This window comes from Drosophila guanche, unplaced genomic scaffold (genome assembly GCF_900245975.1).
Source record: "Drosophila guanche unplaced genomic scaffold, DGUA_6, whole genome shotgun sequence".
Taxonomy (NCBI): Eukaryota; Metazoa; Arthropoda; class Insecta; order Diptera; family Drosophilidae; genus Drosophila; species Drosophila guanche.
Genome location: NW_022995755.1, coordinates 3,783,186 through 3,799,452, shown reverse-complemented (window position 1 = coordinate 3,799,452; position 16,267 = coordinate 3,783,186). Strand labels below are relative to the sequence as shown.

Sequence of the window (16,267 nt, the reverse complement as noted above, 5' to 3'; positions counted from 1 at the left end):
GTGTCCGTTGCCGGTAAACGCGGCGTGTGAAAATTGTTTGCTAGAAAACTGTGTTGTTTAGTCTTTGGGAAAACTTGCCGGCGAGCGGTTGGCTGGATCACTTGGCTTGGTCGTGGCCCAATAGAAAGTACAGTGAAAGACGAAGCCTGCAGGGGCATATTCTAGGTAGTGACAGCTGCATTGTCAATCCCAATCACAATCACAATCCCTATCCCTCCGTGTCGTCTTTGTGGGTCTGATTTCTGGCCGCCTGCACTCTCGGGCTGGCTGACATTAATGTCAACGCCACTGTCAGCTGTAGCTGCGGTTGGTTGTCGTGGTCGTCGTCGCGTTAATGCTTTTAATTACATGCGAAACATAAAAAAGTATTTCGTTAAGTGTTGCCGTGAAGTTTGACATCGGAAATTAATGCACTTGCCGCCGCCGCATGCATTTGCGGGGCAGTCAGAACAGTTTTACGCCACGTTCTCTTCGATCTTTGTACAGAGTATATCTTGCGGCTTTTTATAGGTAAGAACCCTATGCATATACAAGTTGTTTCCATTTGCTTCCATGCGTAAACAATGTGAATGAGTTGTTTATTATTGAATGGAACTCGTGCGTGCCTCTGCCATAGACATGAAACAATAATTTAAAAGCAAATTGGATACAAACAAATCAAAGTGCTGTTCATTTGGAGTATTTATAAAGCACACCTCACATTATATTTTGATCGAGAAACCCAAAACCTGCCAAACTGCCGGCATTTGCATACGCGTTTCCATGGTTCTGTCCCTGTATCTGCCTCTCTCACCGCTGTTTAGTGCTTTGGCATCATTATTAATAATGTTTATTTTGTTGATAATATTGATTTCGAAATCTAAACATTGACAAATTAATGCCACAAGTAAGCCTATGCGAGTGTCTAGTCATCATCATCATCTTCATCTTCATCAACATTACTTTGCTCGCACTTTAATCATAATGAAGCGATTGTCATCATCTCTACTTGAATTGTTTCAGAGCTGTTGGCTCCACTCAAAAAACTGTGGCTCCCTGTCCCTGCCCTGGCCCCCTCTGTTGTAGCCTTATCACGCCTCAAAATGCGACCTTCTGACGCACTCGAACTTCTCAGCATTGTCACATACTTTTTGAACTCACATTTCCATAGACACACTCCAGACTCTGGCCAGAATTAAACGAAAAAGTTATATAAATATAAGGTTTTATTTGCTTAAGAACACATTTCCATCAGCCTATAGCCCACCAGCCACGGCTCATTAAACAAATGCAACATCTGTTGGCGCTTTTTGGGGCATGTTGTTTACAATCGGCATTGCTCCTCGCCAAATTGAATGCCAAACATATTTAATACCCTTCGTGGGCCATGGTCCATCTTTCAACCCACTGAACTTTGTGGCAAATCGGATAAGAGGAATATGAAAATTTATTGCGTATACGTCGCAGAGGCCGGAATTTCCTTTTACCAACGATTCGGCGTGCATCTCAAGTTGATTGGGCGCTTCTGCTTCTATTTTTGGTCAGCTATTAGGCCTGTCCGCAGGCAACAGAGTTCCAAATCAAAAATGTCTTTATTTATACTCGTATGAGCGGTTTGTGATTTATGTGGATGTCTTTGCAGCTCGCCTTTTGGCATAGTCTCATTTTTTACGGCTTGATTTGCCTAATTACGCACTGCTGGACGAGGCCAAAGAAAACAGGAAAAGCAGAGCAAAAAGCAGAGTGTGCGGCCAAACACGTCGTTCCACTACTCTCCGTGTCGTTTGATTTGCCTGATGTGTGCGTGTGGCGCCTTTCGATTTGTGGTTTCTTTTTTTCTGTGGCACGACAATCGCGATCGCGTCTGGACAGTCGCCTGGACGCCGCGTGAATATGAAGTATCCGCTCGCTGACTGACTCATAAAAACAATCGAGAGCAGCAGACAGTATTCCCATCGCGAATTTCTTTCAAAATGTAACTCAACTGTGTGATCGCTATGCAAATAAAAGGTGGGCCACATTTTAGACCTTTGTGGCACGCTGGGAGGGTGGGCACTCACAGTGGGTGGGGCTCAGGTCCAGTGCATACGCATCGTTTGTTTAACCCGAAAAAGCTATTGATGAATGTTTTTTGAATTTTTATTTTTTCTTTAATGTGCCCTGTATTTATTTAGCTACAGTTTGTAGAATTTTTACTTTTACTTTTTTTCTCCGCCGTGTCCTAATTCTTTTTATGGCAAAATTCTCGATATAACTTATTGGCGGGTGCGTTGGCTTTATAGTTCGAAAAACAAACAAAACACCAAAGCAAAAATGAGGCAAGCGATTATATTTTACGATTATGAATTGCCGAAAGGGCTGTGTCTGTGTGGCACGTGCAGCTCGAACGGGGATTGGGGCTTGGGGTTACATTTTGTTACTAATGCGTGTTTAATTTAGTGTCAAAGCAGTTGTCCGAAATCGACTGTTAATTGTTCGGCAGATCGTTCGACTTACTCGCGGATTCCATTCCATTCGATTCGATTCTAATTCGATTAATCCATAGCACTGCCGCCAGTCAAATGTAATTACCAACACAACAATGGCGCGGGGCACAACAATAACAAATTATTGTATAATCCTTAACGACATGAAAGCCCATACTCATACTCCCACCGACACACGCGCCCAATCCCGCAAGACTTTGGAATTTTGGCTCCTTCTTTACACTTCACTTGGGAGCAAGGAGCAGACGGCTATCTTTTGGCGGATAGGAATCCACCCGTCTGAGTCAGCGTCAAAGTCTGAGTAATTCATTAGACGTATATTGTGCTGGAGTAGAGCATTTGCATAATTATGCAATCAGTTTTGGCACACTTACACATTAGACACAGACGGGGCTGATACACACACAAAAACAGCCCAAGAGCAGCGCCAAAATTCCATTTTGCCATTTCCTTGCTCCACAGACAGCGCCGCAGACAGGGACTAGACCCAATTTGATTAGCCCACGCATACCGAATGAAGGCCAAGCTGGCCCTGACACCTTTCCCCCCCATAGTTACGTACGTGGGCGCTTAATCATCGTCTTGCAAGGGGGGGAAGACACTTTGCCGAGTGCCTCTCTCGAGTTCGTCTCTGGCAACTTTGGTGGAGCTTAATTAGAAGTCAAATGTTTGCTGGCAGGCAAGGGCCGTTGCCGTGCGTTTTCCTGGCAGTTTTTTATGCCCCAGTGGCATATGTCTGTCCCACTCTCTCCCTTTCTCTTCAAGTGTGTGTGAGTGTGGTGTTTATGATAGCTCTCAGTGCCCATTTGTATGCCCGGGAATCATGACTGCAAAGATCAGCCAACAAATGGGTTATTAACTTTGTGCCACGAGTGAAACTTGGCTGATAAATGGCAGCAGGAAATGTTAGGGAAGCTGAGGAGTCCTTTAAGATATGACAGCAATTTGTTTGGCGAGGAAAATCAGAATGAAAACGCCTCATTTGTCATGCAAAGGGCTGGGTGTGCCATATGGCTAGGAGGAGCTTGTGTGTTCCCAAGTTCCCTCATTAGATTCTATTTATATTCGCCTACAATTAGCACAAAAGTTTTCTACCAAAGGTCTCACTCGTCACCCTGCCCCCAAAAGGCAACTGTTGCCAGTCAATTGGACAATTAAACGCTTTTGTTTTGGCTTCCTCCGCTTCCTCACCAGTAGTACCTGAATCATACATATAGATGTGCTGCTTATGGCCGGAATTAACAACGTAGGAATAAACTATATACATTTATTCATGTATATTGATTTTGGGCGCTTCAATTGCGGAACCAGCTGCTTCGTGGCCTGTGGCCCCTGGCCTACACATCAAATATCAATCGATTTCCACAAATTATAGCAAATAAGTAGGGAAATTTCTAGAAGCACCAAAAATTCCCAATCCAAACAGCTTTAAATAAACTGCCAATCTATTTTTCACGCCTACTCCCACGCTGCTCATATGCCCATTTTCTATGCGCAATTTAGATTATAACCCGTTCGGGATGAAGCTTCGCCAGTGCCTCTCCCAATCGCAATCCTTGACAAATGAGCCGCACGCTAAGTAACAACTTTCTTCGTCATTACTTTCAAATTGTTTTCTGGGCGCATCTGAATTTGAAAAACTGTGAGCAGCCACGCAATTGTCGGGCAGCAGCCACAGCCCTTGGCCCGGGCCTGGCCACTTGTTCCTCCGCACTTTGGTGCCATTTCCGGATTGCGTTTCGGCTTGACAACGCGCTTCACTGCTTCAGCTTACTCATCTCGTTTATTTTCGACAATCGCAGAGATATTCGCATATATATATACGAGTATTTGCAGTTTCATTTGCAATTCTAATTTGCAGGCAGGACGGCTCCTTAATTGAATTCCAAACAAACGAAAAAAGAGAACCAGTTGCAATGCCTCTGTAGGCTCTTTCTCTGGCACTAATCTGCACAAAAACATATTCGCTTAACCCTCTATAGATAGCATAGATAGTAGATTTTATTATGCTGTTTATATTGCATTTATTTTCGATAGAGTTTGACGCATTTTTAGATTCAAGCCATAAATGTACAATAAATATAGAAACATTTTTAGATATGTAACTTTGCTCCCCATGGGCATTGGGTTGGGATATTTTGAACTGAATTGTTTTTATTGCTGCAGCTCTTGGATCGTGTTTTTCTGGCTTATTCATTGATAACAAAACGGGGAAGTGAATAATACTCTGGTATGAATATTTGTTGTGGAGAACTCGATCGCTTGATATGCAAATACAATGCTCCAGAGATATTTTAGTCGCACTTCAGAGCCAACTCATTATGCATGAACGCATTTAATCTGTCATTTTCGTAATGATTAGTGCATACAGAGGGTAATTTCGACATTCCCTGCTGTGAGTCGCTCCTTTTATTGGCCCGACGACACTTGGTCTGAGGCCTCTGGCAGTCCTAAATTTAGTGCCAGTCCCTTGCCATTTTTGCTGATTGTCAGCGTGCCCGAGTTTCATCATGCAATCTGCAGTGCGAATCCGCGGAATGATGCTGTAAATGTCACAAAGAGCTGCCTAGAATTCGGTGTCGAGTGTTGGCTGATGTTTAATTTACTGATAAATATTTTTATTTCACAATAAATACATTTTTCATTACGCACTTGGGCGACGAAGACTCGCGGTCATAAAAACATGGCCAAAACCGAAAAAGCGAGCAGAAACACCCGTGTACGTAGGGGCTGGCATTTCCATTTGTGTCCTGCGGTCATTATAATGTTGTGTTTGCATATTAAGCCACTGGATGGGTCAGTGAACTTTGGCTCGTAAAATGTTTTGGCATGGCGAAAAAGAAAGTGAAAGCCATGCCATGCTCGTGGCTAACTATGCAGGCAGCTCATAAAAATTGCAGCCAATAAAAGGCGACAATTGCCGGCACGACACTTGGAGCAGCTCATGGCACTCGCTCTCCACTTGAACTGGCGATGGTATCGTTGTCTTTTAGCTTATCGCTGGATGCAGTTTCCCAACTGCACTCAAAGTCACACTTTGTCATTAGACCGTCCCCGGTGACAGTTCATTGCTAATCCGTGAGGAGCACTTAAATGTGACACCCTTGATGCCACGCCCCATGCCCCATTCGTCACACATTCGAGAGGTTCAAGTGAATTATCCTCCAAGCTGACGTCAGCAGTGGGAAACGCCTCCGAACAGGCGGAGGGCGTTTGCTGGCGGTGCCTCCCCCGCGATGATAAATTAAAAGAAAAGCGCGTGGCAAGTGCAGGACGAGTGCAGCGGGCACAGCGAAGTGGAGCGGCAATGTCAAACGCGTTTGGGGCAACGCCCAAGTTTGTTTAACAACCACTCGTTGGCAGGATGCGAGTGAGGGCCAAGTTAACGATGCCCTGCCACGCACTTTGCTCAATAACTGCCAGCGGAAGTGAGCGCGCGAGGGGCCATTTTTCAATAAGCGCACCGGAAATGACAGGGAACAAAATGGCACTGCAAAGGACACACACATACCAAAGCCAACATAGCACCTTCCACTGCAGTTAGGACTCGGTATTTCGTATGTGTGAATGTGGTCTGTGCGTTCCTTATTGCATTCTCCCTTGACACACAACTGAAAGCTATGCCCCAGGGTATGTGCGAAATGCGATAAGTTTCAAGGTCAGTCGAATGTTAAATACGCATTAGTGGTCCATATTCAAATGCCATATGATACCCCACTGCGGCATACATGCTCTCACTCATATATGTTCACTCCTCATATCGAAGCAATTAAAGTGTCTTTAGCGCTGAATTGTGGGAAACTAAACCAAGGGTAAAAGAGGGAGTTTCCCTTAGCTGTAGAATTGGGAACAGATGGGAGGTTTAATATTATTTTTAATGCAGAGAGTCAGTTGAATTATGGCAGGTTAGAGATCTGTAATTTTCGATCTGATTATATATTTGTTTCTGCGGTGTTGCGTTTCCTTCGTTGTTCCAAATGTGCTAGAATTTTATTTCGTATCTCTCTCTATTAGGGTATCCCAAAGTTCAGCTTTTACGTGACATTCACTTGTCGTTCTATTTACAATATACACGAAATCGTAAAACAATAGCCAGTGCTATCTGTGCTACATATTCCTACCATATATGGCACTCCTACAACTGTCCAACTGCCTCTGTGTCTGTCTGTCTGTCTGTCCGTTCTGTTTGTGTGTTGGCTGTATAAATTCCCAGGGAAAGCAAATAAGCAAACAAAACAACAGCCAGGCAGAGGGACAGGGAAGAGTCCATGGAGTAGCAGACAGCAGCTGCAGAGTTTCCCGGCCCGCGGCTTTGTCCATGTGCCCCATTGGCATCTCTCTCTCTCTCTCTCTCTCTCTCTCTGCTCTTGGCCAATGCCTTATCAATGCCAGGACGGGACACTGCTAAGCCACTGCCACTGCCCCACACAGCAGCAGCAGCAGCAGCAGCAACAAGCTTCGAGGAAAAAGTATAAAATTACATTCAACCGTGGCGAATGAGCAGCAGCGAGCCTTTAAAACATTCTTCTGCTGCTCCGCCAGATAAAGAATGCTACAAAAACATTACTTGAACGACCAACCCATTCGCAGCAGCAACAATCGTCAAGCACACACATACACAAAGCCATATAGATATGGATATAGATATAGAGATCTATGGCCATTGTTTGAGTATTTAGACCGCGACTGTTGGTACGTGTTTTTCTTACGAGTGTCCGCTGAAACAAACAGTTACAGGAGCAGACAAACAGAGCGAGATATGCGGCAAACGGAAGCTCTGCGGAGTCGCATAAATAAAAGAGCACATAGCAGGGGCTGGGAGGCCAACATCCTTGACTTGGCTTGGCCTGCAACGCAAGTCTGCCACAAAGCACAGAGAGAGTAATGGGCAGCAGCCAAGGGCCGGCGCTCCACTGGAATCTAAGGCAGGAAAGTGTAATTTAAAAATACTCCACAGCATAGCGAATCAGTCGACAGTTTTCATTTAAATTCCTAGCTGTGTGGAGCTGTACAGCTTCCACTTTCCACTTGAACCCAATGTTTGCCAAAAGGGCTACAGCTCCAGACCTACTTAATTGCCATTCATTGGTCAATTACAGGGGACATGACCATGGGACATCGACATGTCAGTTCGCAGCGGAGGGTTTTTACCCAAAAACAATTTTCCACCCCTACCGCAGAGGGAAGCAACCGAACCACTTTCGGTGGCTGCAATTGAAAAACAAGCTTTTGGTTTTACGGCGCTTTGTTCGGCTCCTTTTGTTGGATTGAACGTGGAGTCTCTAGTCGTTGTTGTGGTTCCACACGAGCGCTGCGGCGGCATGCGAACTAGTTAGATTAATTTAGCCAGAGTCACAAACACAATTACGAAGTCATTTCAATTTATTAAGCGAGTGGCAGTGGCACCCCCTGGCAAAAAAAAGCCACAACAACGACAGAGGCAGAGGATCTGGGCTATAAATGTATTTCCCCATCAGAGCCAGTGGTTGGGCTATTAAAGAAGTCTCAGAGTAGAAGCGTCGAATGTTCGAAATCAATTTGGCGGCTGGGCTTTAATTTTGTTGTGCCCTCACTTTTAGCAATCTTTTTTTGGTTGTTGTTGTTGCTTAGCGATTTGTCAAAGTGGATGAAACGGTCCTTTCCCATACGTTCGTTGTATGTACGAGTATTTCCCCCGAGTTGACTATTATTGAACGATAAATTGATTAGATATGCGTGTGAGGAGAGTGTGACAACTTGCCAGGACTTGCCAGGACTTTGCTGATGCTGCGTTGGCTGCTGCTGCTGATTCTTATTGCTGCCTCAAATTGCCATTTCAATGTTAATTTTATTAGGGTGTCAGCAATAAATTCCGTTCAATCTTAAATACCATAAAAAACGTTACACTTCTGCCACACACAAAGAGAGGAGAGCTCCACTTTTGCTTGCACACAACATTTCCATTATCACCCAGAGAACCCGGAGAACCTTATTCAAATCTGTGCCGGAAAATTATACCAAATATATATAGAAACATTTATATATGTAGTATATAGGCCACAAGTTATCCATCAAATGGCCGCATGACACTCATGTTGTCGTGCAGTTGGGCCTGCTGCTGCGGCTGTAACCATAAACCGTTTTCCGATTTACATGCAGGCGGCGCATGTTTGTGGCAGCCACAGTTGCTGTGGCTCTCCACTCCATTGAAAGTTTAGTAACGTTTCATTTGTCTTTCTACTCGAGAAACTCAAAAGTTTCAAAAACAATTATGCCAAACTGAATGGCCAATAGATGGTCAAGCCCGAACAGATCGGCCTGCGAGTGGCCAATTCAAACCAATGTCAGCATCGTTAAAGTCTCATTTTTAAGCCAAATGTGACACACAAAACTGCCTTGTTGTGTCACATTTGGGTTCATTGAACCCCAGCCAGCAGCAGGAAGTTCAACAAAAAGACAAACTTTGAACATGCAGAGGTCCTGGCTGGACAGCAAACAAAGTGCACAGCTTGGCCCGTGTCTGTGAGGACAAGAACCAGGCACCCGACAGGGAAATGCAAACAAAAATGGAACAGAAGGAGATATCGGTAGCCAGGCCAATATGGTCTTCGCATAATGAATTTACCAAATTAATCAAAATGGCGCTGTGTCCCCACACACACACACACACAGACACCCACCGGAAGCGGGTGTTTATATGCCACAAACTGAGTAGCGGGTGGCCCACATCGCGATGGCCTGACTTTCCATGTAAATGTTTGCTGTGTCAGTCTGAGTGTGTTTGTACGAGCATAATGTAATTAAGCGAGTTGCGCGTCGCAGAAATGGGGATTTAATAAAGCCATTTGGCTGACGGGACAGCAGCATGGAGATGAGCAGCAGACGCCATCGCCCCACCGCCCACCGCTCACCGCCCATCGCCATCTCCATTGTCATAAGCCCTTGAGCAGCTTCTGGTGATAATCGCCGTATGTTGGCTGGCGACAGTGGCTCGTAGAAAAAATTCCAAAAAGTGTGCGACAGATGGTTAAGTTCAAATTTGTTTAGACAATAATAGAAATGCTGCCGCCAAAGGCTATTTGCTTTAAATGAAAATTTAATATGGGAATTTTGTTGATTTCAAGACAGCTCAACTACCATTTAGATTCATTTATTTATACCCCTGCTAATAATTGTAAGCCATGGCCATGTCCTGCCACTGTCCAGTGCCGCTCAAGTGCGGCATGTGACAAGAATCGAGGCTGGGCTGGGGTGATGAACTTGTTTATGGCGGCTGCTCAGTCTACCGGATGCTCTAATGTTATGTAAATGACAGCGCCTAATGAACTTTTCATTCATTATCGTTAGTTAGTTAGTTGGCCTGGTCAATGGCCGGTTATTTCCTGATTCTGGGCTGGCCTACCCACTGCGCGGTACTTAAACACTAATCCCTTTGCCACTCTTTTGCCACTTCAGGCGTGGCCGGACGACAACCGCAAAGCCCCCACTGATTGATTTGTTTAATGCTGCCGGAACAGGGACACGGACAACGGAGACACCAGTGGAGTGGCGTATCTGGGTGGCCGTTGGACATCTTAATTTCATTAGCGCCTCTTTAAGTGCTCGCATAAACTTGCCAGAGGGGTGATTACAACGGATTGAGTTTCGGTTGCGGCTGCGGCTGCGGATTCGGATTCCATACCGCTTCTACTTAATTGAACAGCAGGCGGTAGCTTCCTGCTCCACACTCGAAGGCTTCGCAGCGATAATGTTGCGACTGTGGCCCATGTAATTCACATTCAGAGACGCAGGACGACGACACCGACATTGCCATTGGTGAGGGGCAGCCACGGCGTCGCTGTGGCCAGTACCAGGACAGGGCAGCATCCACGGCTGACCAGCATTGGCATAGGCTTAAGGATTTGTTGGCTGTTGCTGCTGCTGCTGCTGCTGCTGCTGCTGCTACCCCAAATCCAGGCTCAAGATGATGCTGCAACAGCATTCCCAACAGTCACTGCCGCAGCAACCGCAGCCAGGACGACGTCCCAGCAGGCTGGGCTATCCCGTGGCGCTCCTAGTGGCATCGATGGCGCACACAACGCAACTCATAGTATTCCAGCCCACGGCTACGATTCCGCCCACACCAGCAGCATCCATAGTGATAATTCCAGTGCAGCAGCAGTCAGTGCCACAGTCGATGCCACGCCCAGTGCCGGTGAGGCTACTGAGCCGATGCTGCCACAGATTCCGCCGTATATACGCACAACCGCCATGTTCTTCTGCATAGCCATCATGCTGATGGGAGTTGTGGGCAATGTGATGGTGAGTTCATCAAAGGAACCTTTACTCTACTCCACCATTTTTTTTCACTCTTTAATGGCTTTGCAGGTGCCCATTGTGATTGTTAAGACAAAGGATATGCGCAACTCCACAAACATTTTCCTCACCAATCTCAGCATTGCCGATCTGCTCGTTCTGCTCGTCTGCACGCCCACCGTGCTCGTTGAGGTTAATACGCGCCCAGAGACCTGGGTACTTGGCCACGAGATGTGTAAGTGGCACACAGATACTCCACACTCCACACTCCATACTCCATACTCGAAGTCCTGCCGGTTCGGCTCTGTTTATTTTCCCCAGCCTAATTAACTGAACTCTCTGTCCTCTGCTCTCTCCCTTCTGCGCAGGCAAGGCCGTGCCGTTCGTTGAGCTGACTGTGGCCCATGCCAGCGTACTGACCATCTTGGCCATCTCATTCGAGCGCTATTACGCAATCTGTGAGCCATTAAAGGCCGGCTATGTCTGTACCAAGGGGCGTGCCATACTCATCTGCGTACTGGCCTGGGGCATTGCTGCGCTTTTTACGAGGTAAGCAAAGGCCCTCGCTGGACAGTCTGGACAGTGCAATGAACTCTGTTCTGTTGCTGTGTGTTCTTTTTGGTGTGGTTATCTTAAGTCATTTGAATTAAATATTAGCATTATAATTTTTGACATATTTCTCATTGCATGTTGTCTCTTTTGCTCTCTTTATCTCTCTATATATTTACACATCTGCACTGTATTATCCTACATTCTATATCTTCGCGTAGTTTATGGCTTTAATTTCGAATTTATTCATTTTGGTCAGCCAAGCATTAAGTTCCTCGCTCATTAATTATAAGTGTCAATCGTTGTCTTTTTTAATCATTTGTGTTTTGTTTCTATTTCTGTGTCTCTCTTTCTCCATCTCTCTTCTTTTTGGGTTTCCTTCGATTTGTTGTCTCCTTTTCGTGGAGGCTGCAAATGTTTTTGGTGTTTGGTGTTTTGGCCTTTTGTTTGCCATTCGCGTGTCGTGTCCATTTACATGCTAAACATCGACTGTTGACCCACTCTCCCTGTGTCTCTTCGTATCTATTTCACTTTCTTCTTCTCGCTTTTACTCTCCTACTGCCATCCCATGTATCCTACTCATCATGGACATCATCTCCCATCAGCTTTGGTTTTGGTCATTGCGCTTTTCTTTCTCATTTTCGGGCGGCTCTCAAGTTCCTTGCCGGCCACACTTTTGTCCCCAGCTTGGCGCTTCCGTTATCAGCGTCCTGTCATCTTTAATAAGCACCGATGTCCGCTATCATGGAATTTCATTTCATTGACACTTTATTATTGTATTTTCATGGGCACATTCCCAGGCACAGTCCTCAGAGTTCTCAGTTCCATCTAAGGGACCGCTGGCGACCCTTTTTAATTTTGCAAATCTTGCCGCGTTCATAACAATGAAATAAACAGAACATTTTCGAGGCGAACACTGACCCCACCGCAGGGAGGTGGTCTTGGGTAGGGTCATGGCTGGCATGGGATCTGGCTGCCTTCGGGCCGGTCTACCCATTAATTACGCCCCCCAAGAAGCCGCCCCAAGGCCTTCTAGCAAACATTTTAAACACATTCATGCCACAAGCACCACCCAAGACGTCTCTACAGCGACGCACGTCCTGCACGTTCGGATCAGACCAACGCCTGCCTGTTGACTGTCATTACTTTGTCTAGCCAGAAAGAAAGAAAAAAAGGCAGGACATGAGCTTTGACAGTTGGTTCTTAAATGTACACAAATATTTCTGGTAAAACAAGTTAGGATCTCGCGAATATTTTAATCATTTCAACTCTCATCATCATTGTCATCACATCTCAAGGCACTGCGCTCTCTTCTCCACCCACTCTTCATGTTTATTCTTCAGCCATTTCCATCCATTATCCGCCTCCCCATGACCCCGCCAGCCTGATTACGTTTCTTGTTTGCTTTTTCTCCTCTCTCTCCCACCCATAATTTCCGATGTAGCCCCATACTGTGGGTGGCCGAGTACAAGTTGGCCGAGTATATTGATGGATCATCGGTGCCCGTTTGCCTCACGCAGGCCATCACCGATTGGACCATTGCCTTCTTTCTGATGACCATAACCGTGTTCTTCGTCATGCCATTCCTAACCCTGGTCGTGCTGTATGGCATCATAGCCAAGAACCTCGTCTCCAATCAGAGCACCATGCTGCGCGCCCGACCCACCAAGCCGGAGCTGAGCCTAAAGGCCCGCAAGCAGGTGGTCCTAATGCTCGGCGCCGTAGTTCTCTCCTTCTTCGTCTGCCTGCTGCCCTTCCGTGTGCTCACCCTCTGGATCATCCTGAGCACGGACCAATCGCTCCACGAGCTTGGCCTGGTGCGATACTACAGCCTGCTGTACTTCTGCCGCGTGATGCTCTACCTTAACTCGGCCATGAATCCCATACTCTACAACCTGATGTCCACCAAGTTTCGCAGAGGCTTTGCCCGGATCTGCCACGATGCTGGGCGATTCCTGTTGAAGTTGCTCACGCTGGGACGGAGCAGCGACGGTGTTGGCGGCACTCGCGGACGCAGTGGCACCATATCCACGGGCCTGGGCACCAACACGAACACCAACTCGTCCAATGCCACGGCGGCCACTGGCTCGAGCATTCTGTCACGCAGCTCCAATCGACGCTGCAGCGAGGACATCAGCCGGACACGCCTTAAGATTGAGCTGCAGTTGCCGTGCGGCAGTGATCTGGAAGCCATGGCCATGCTCCACCATTCGGGCATTGGCAAACGGATGGCCAGGCGCGAGAGTGATAGTCGGCTAATGGGCTTGAAGAATTCAAATCACAATCCCCGTCGCCACAAGCCTCAAATCAGTTTCGACGAGGAGGCACTGGCCGGGCCAAAGGAAGCTGAAAATCTAGCCTGAGATGACCGGAGCGGGGGGGAAGGGCGTGAAAAATCGCTTGTAACCCGTTTACACATTCACTTCACTTGTCAGGAATGTGTCGAAGGCGGTTTGGCGCTGATCCTGGTGCTGGTACCCGCCACGCCTGCACAAATTGTATTTTGAACGCTTTTTGCCAACCATAATCGATTCCATTCAACCGTTGACAGCTAGTCCTGCCAGTCCTGGCAGTCCTGCCAGTCTTCTTGCCTGCTCCTTGGACATTTCCGTACAAAAAACAATCAATTTTTCGGGCTATTAAACTCGAATGAATGTGCCAAAGATAAATAACAGCAACGACAGCCAAACAGCAGCAAACACCACTACAACTATTGAACGGATAAAGGGCACAACTCAACAGGGGAATGGAACGGGCACTGGGGTCCTGGCCTGGACTACCATTAAACGACAGGCGCTGGAGGAAAGGCAAATGGGAAATGGCTTAATATGCGTTTGGGGTACCCCATCAAGGCGACGGATAAACATGATTTAGGTGTATTGAAATAGTTTCCTTTCGTTAAGGCTGCCAATCGAAGGCCATGCCAAAATGGCTGCCATTACACAGAGGCGAGGGCAAGAATATGGACAAATGGACGAACCAAAAAACTGTTGCCTACTTTGCTGCGGCCCGTACAAAAATATAAAAATAAATGTTAACATGTAGAATCCAAGTGCAAACACAGTTGTACATACATACAGGCACACTTAAGCCCATGCATAAATACGTAAATCTATATTTATATATATATTATTTAAACAATACATACATATACTCGGCTTATAAATATACAAAAAAACACCCACACACACACGCGCAGGCACACGCACACGAACACGCACACATAAAATATAGCAAAAGTGACGAGTTTGTAAGTAAATAAATTTTTTATGACAACAACTCACTCAATGGGTCAAAAAGAAATTGGTTATTTTCAACATTTGCCCTGCCCCGCCCAGCGACAAGGACTCCCATCCCAACCCAACCCATCCCCGCCTGTAAGCAAATAAATGTAATTTATTGTTCAGGAAATCGGACAACTGCCCATCAACTGTAAATATAGAATACAACTTGTACATACGTAGCTTTGTAATTTGTTTTCGTAGCTTTAGAAGTAGCATCATGACGTACGTATGCAGATATCCTGTAATTTTCCAATACAACACCACCAAAAGTAGTTAGAACTTCAGAGTACACATATGTATGACGGGTATGAGCAGACGTTGCCATATCCGTTTCCGTTCTGATTAAGTTGAGTGCTTCCTTTGAAAGTTTTGCTAGTGCTTTAGCCCCAGCCGCGCCGTTGAGTAGTTTTTAAATATTTGTTTGTTTCCCCACTCGCGCAGCGCCATGAAAAGTTTGCAGACAACATCGGCAATAATAAGAACAATATCCTCACATAAATAAATATTTGTATATATGATACTTGCAGTCCCATCATCGCCATTTCCAGCTACAGCATCGAGCCCTATGGAGACGGAACGGATGCCCCAGTCTGCACCACATCGGCCGATGGATTCTGGCCCATCTTCTACTTTGTGGGCAGCATTACGCTGTTTTTCTTTCTGCCCTTTGGCATACTACTGCTGCTGTACGCGGCCATTGCCTACAAGTTGCTGCGACCGAATAATGCCTTTCATAGGCCCACCTCGCCGCAGCCACAGGCGGGAACGGGAACGGGCACGGCCACGGCCACCGCGACACCCAGCTCCAAGGGCAACAGCCATCAGCAGAGCAATGGCATGAGGAAGCACCGCAAGCAGGTGATTTTCATGCTGGTGGCAGTCGTCTCCAGTTTCTTTGTGTGTCTCTTGCCCTTCCGTGCATTCACGCTGTGGGTAATCATGGCCAGCGCCGAGGATGTGGAGCGCCTGGGCATCTCAGGCTACTACAATCTGCTGTACTTCTCGCGCTTCATGCTGTACCTAAACTCGGCCATGAATCCCATCCTCTACAACCTGATGTCGTCCAAGTTTCGAAGTGGCTTTTGGCGGCTGCTGCTCACATGCCTGGGGCAGCGGCCAAGCCATCATCATCGCCACCATCACCACATGCAGAGGAAGCATGCGACGACAGGCGGAAGCATGCGAAACACTTCCCGAAGACAGGCCAATGATGCCGACGAGGCTGCCACTTTGGCCGGTGGTGGCACCAGCTCCCGACCGCCTCACCGTACGCTGCGTCGCGAGGCCACATTTCTGATCAACTCCATATCCACCTCATCGGGCACGGAACGCACCACCTCATCGTCTGCCTGGCGAAGCAATAGTCTCTCCATTTCCGGACTAGGCGAGCGTGAACGCGGCATCCTGGGTGCCGCTATCATAGGAACCACAGCGGCCACGGTGACAACCGCTTGTCTGCAGGAGCGTCGAACCAGCAAAACCTGAACACATCCCTCCCCAATGAATTGTACGAGTATTTTAGTTGAATTCCAACAGCAAATAGTCATAGTATTTAGAAGAAATTTCGTTGTCAAGACTGATGTACCTCAGAAGAAGTCAATAAACGCTAGAGAATGTTTTTGAAACCATTTTTGTTTTTTCGTGTATCTGTGTTCCGGCCTTCACTATTGGGGGAATAAAACAAAACCTTTTATA

General features: G+C 46.6%; 1 protein-coding gene across 1 annotated transcript; it reads left to right on the top strand.

Annotated features, from left to right (window-relative positions):
• Positions 1 to 10,566: 10,566 nt before the first annotated feature.
• LOC117589903 (tachykinin-like peptides receptor 86C) lies at positions 10,567 to 16,188 on the top strand. The gene is made up of 5 exons (XM_034282172.1): positions 10,567 to 10,745; positions 10,812 to 10,974; positions 11,108 to 11,288; positions 12,733 to 13,641; positions 15,100 to 16,188. The coding sequence occupies exons 1-5, from the start codon at positions 10,656 to 10,658 to the stop codon at positions 16,055 to 16,057; spliced, it is 2,301 nt and encodes a 766-aa protein (XP_034138063.1). The 5' UTR covers positions 10,567 to 10,655; the 3' UTR covers positions 16,058 to 16,188.
• The last annotated feature ends 79 nt before the right edge of the window (positions 16,189 to 16,267 follow it).